The 1,212-nt window shown below is 55.4% G+C and overlaps 1 protein-coding gene across 1 annotated transcript; it reads left to right on the top strand.

The window, feature by feature from the left end:
- On the top strand, nt 1–720 carry LOC308653325 (proline-rich protein 23C-like; the record flags this gene model as incomplete). Its single annotated transcript, XM_081301926.1, has 1 exon — nt 1–720. The coding sequence occupies one exon, from the start codon at nt 1–3 to the stop codon at nt 718–720; it is 720 nt and encodes a 239-aa protein (XP_081158052.1).
- Nucleotides 721–1,212: the final 492 nt, after the last annotated feature.

Below are 1,212 nucleotides of genomic sequence, written 5' to 3'. Positions count from 1 at the left end.
ATGGTGGGCATTCGTCCACGCAGCCCCAGCGCCTGCCCTGCGCCCTGCGGGGGACCACAGCCTGGAGGACCTGGCCCTGCCAAACGCCGCCGACTAGACGACCCTGCAGACCCTGCAGAGGCCCCGGCGGAACCCACCTTGCAAAACTCTGCAGCAGCAGCCAACGCCACCGCGCTCACCTCCGTGGTGGTTGTGGCCGCGGGCTGCTCCTTACAGGTACCCATGGACGACGGCGACCTGGTGCTACAGCCTGCGCCAAGCTCTGTCCTGCAAGTGAGTCTCCAAGGACACAACCTCATTCTGATCCCTGAGGGCCTCGTGGGAGCCACCGACCAACGCCCAGGAGGCCAGGGAGACTGTCCTGAAGACCCGGAACTGGGCGCCTTCCTGAGACCCCTCGGTGAGAACATGGTCGTCGAGCAGGGATTCTTCTGCGAATTTATGCCAGAGATCGTCAGAAAAATAGAGGCCTTCGAGGAGCAATGGATGGACCCTCCAGCCGGCCCGCAGGGGCCCATCCCATATCTCCGTGCTTGGGCCCCCACCCCTAGTCCAGTGAGGCGCTCTTCTAATCCCGCCTACGACGTGGATTTCCACCTTCTGAGGCCCTTCCCCACCTCACCACTGCAACCTCTACCTCCCTCTCCAAGTTCAAGTCCCCAGGTGCGTCCTCAGCGCTCTCCAGGCCCTAGGAGCAAAGCCTGCAGACGTCTGTTCTAGGAAGAAAGGAACTTCTCCCCACTCCACCACCGGACCCAACTCCTGGACACTCTCCTGGGGGGCCTGCTGGATCCCCAGAGCCCCTCAATAGTCAGCAATTCTGTGCTGACAATTGTTTTTTCTGTACCCGATTGTAAGGAAATAAAGACATCAGGAAGAGAAGGCAGATTCCACATTTCATCTTGGAAATGGAAAATCTTCAGGAAAACCAAAAACTGTGTTTTCAGATTTGGGGGATTCTTCACAGGATCATTCTCTAAACACACACACACACACACACACACACACACACACACACACACCATTTCCCTGCATTTTGTAGACGTTGTTTTCTCTCAAATGCACTTTTAAACTCATGTCGCCATTCCCCTCTTTTTTCCCCAAACCAAGAAAGCACTGGCTTTCTTATGCTGTGAGTTTCCTTCTGTGTTTTCCCATGGATTTATGAAGACATTCAGCCATAGCATGTCTAGTTCTTGATTTTTCCAGCTG

This window comes from Spermophilus citellus, assembly GCF_964194105.1.
Source record: "Spermophilus citellus genome assembly, chromosome: 7".
Lineage (NCBI taxonomy): Eukaryota > Metazoa > Chordata > Mammalia > Rodentia > Sciuridae > Spermophilus > Spermophilus citellus.
The sequence above is the reverse complement of the archived record's forward strand: the minus strand, read 5'-3'. Positions and strand labels throughout refer to the sequence as shown.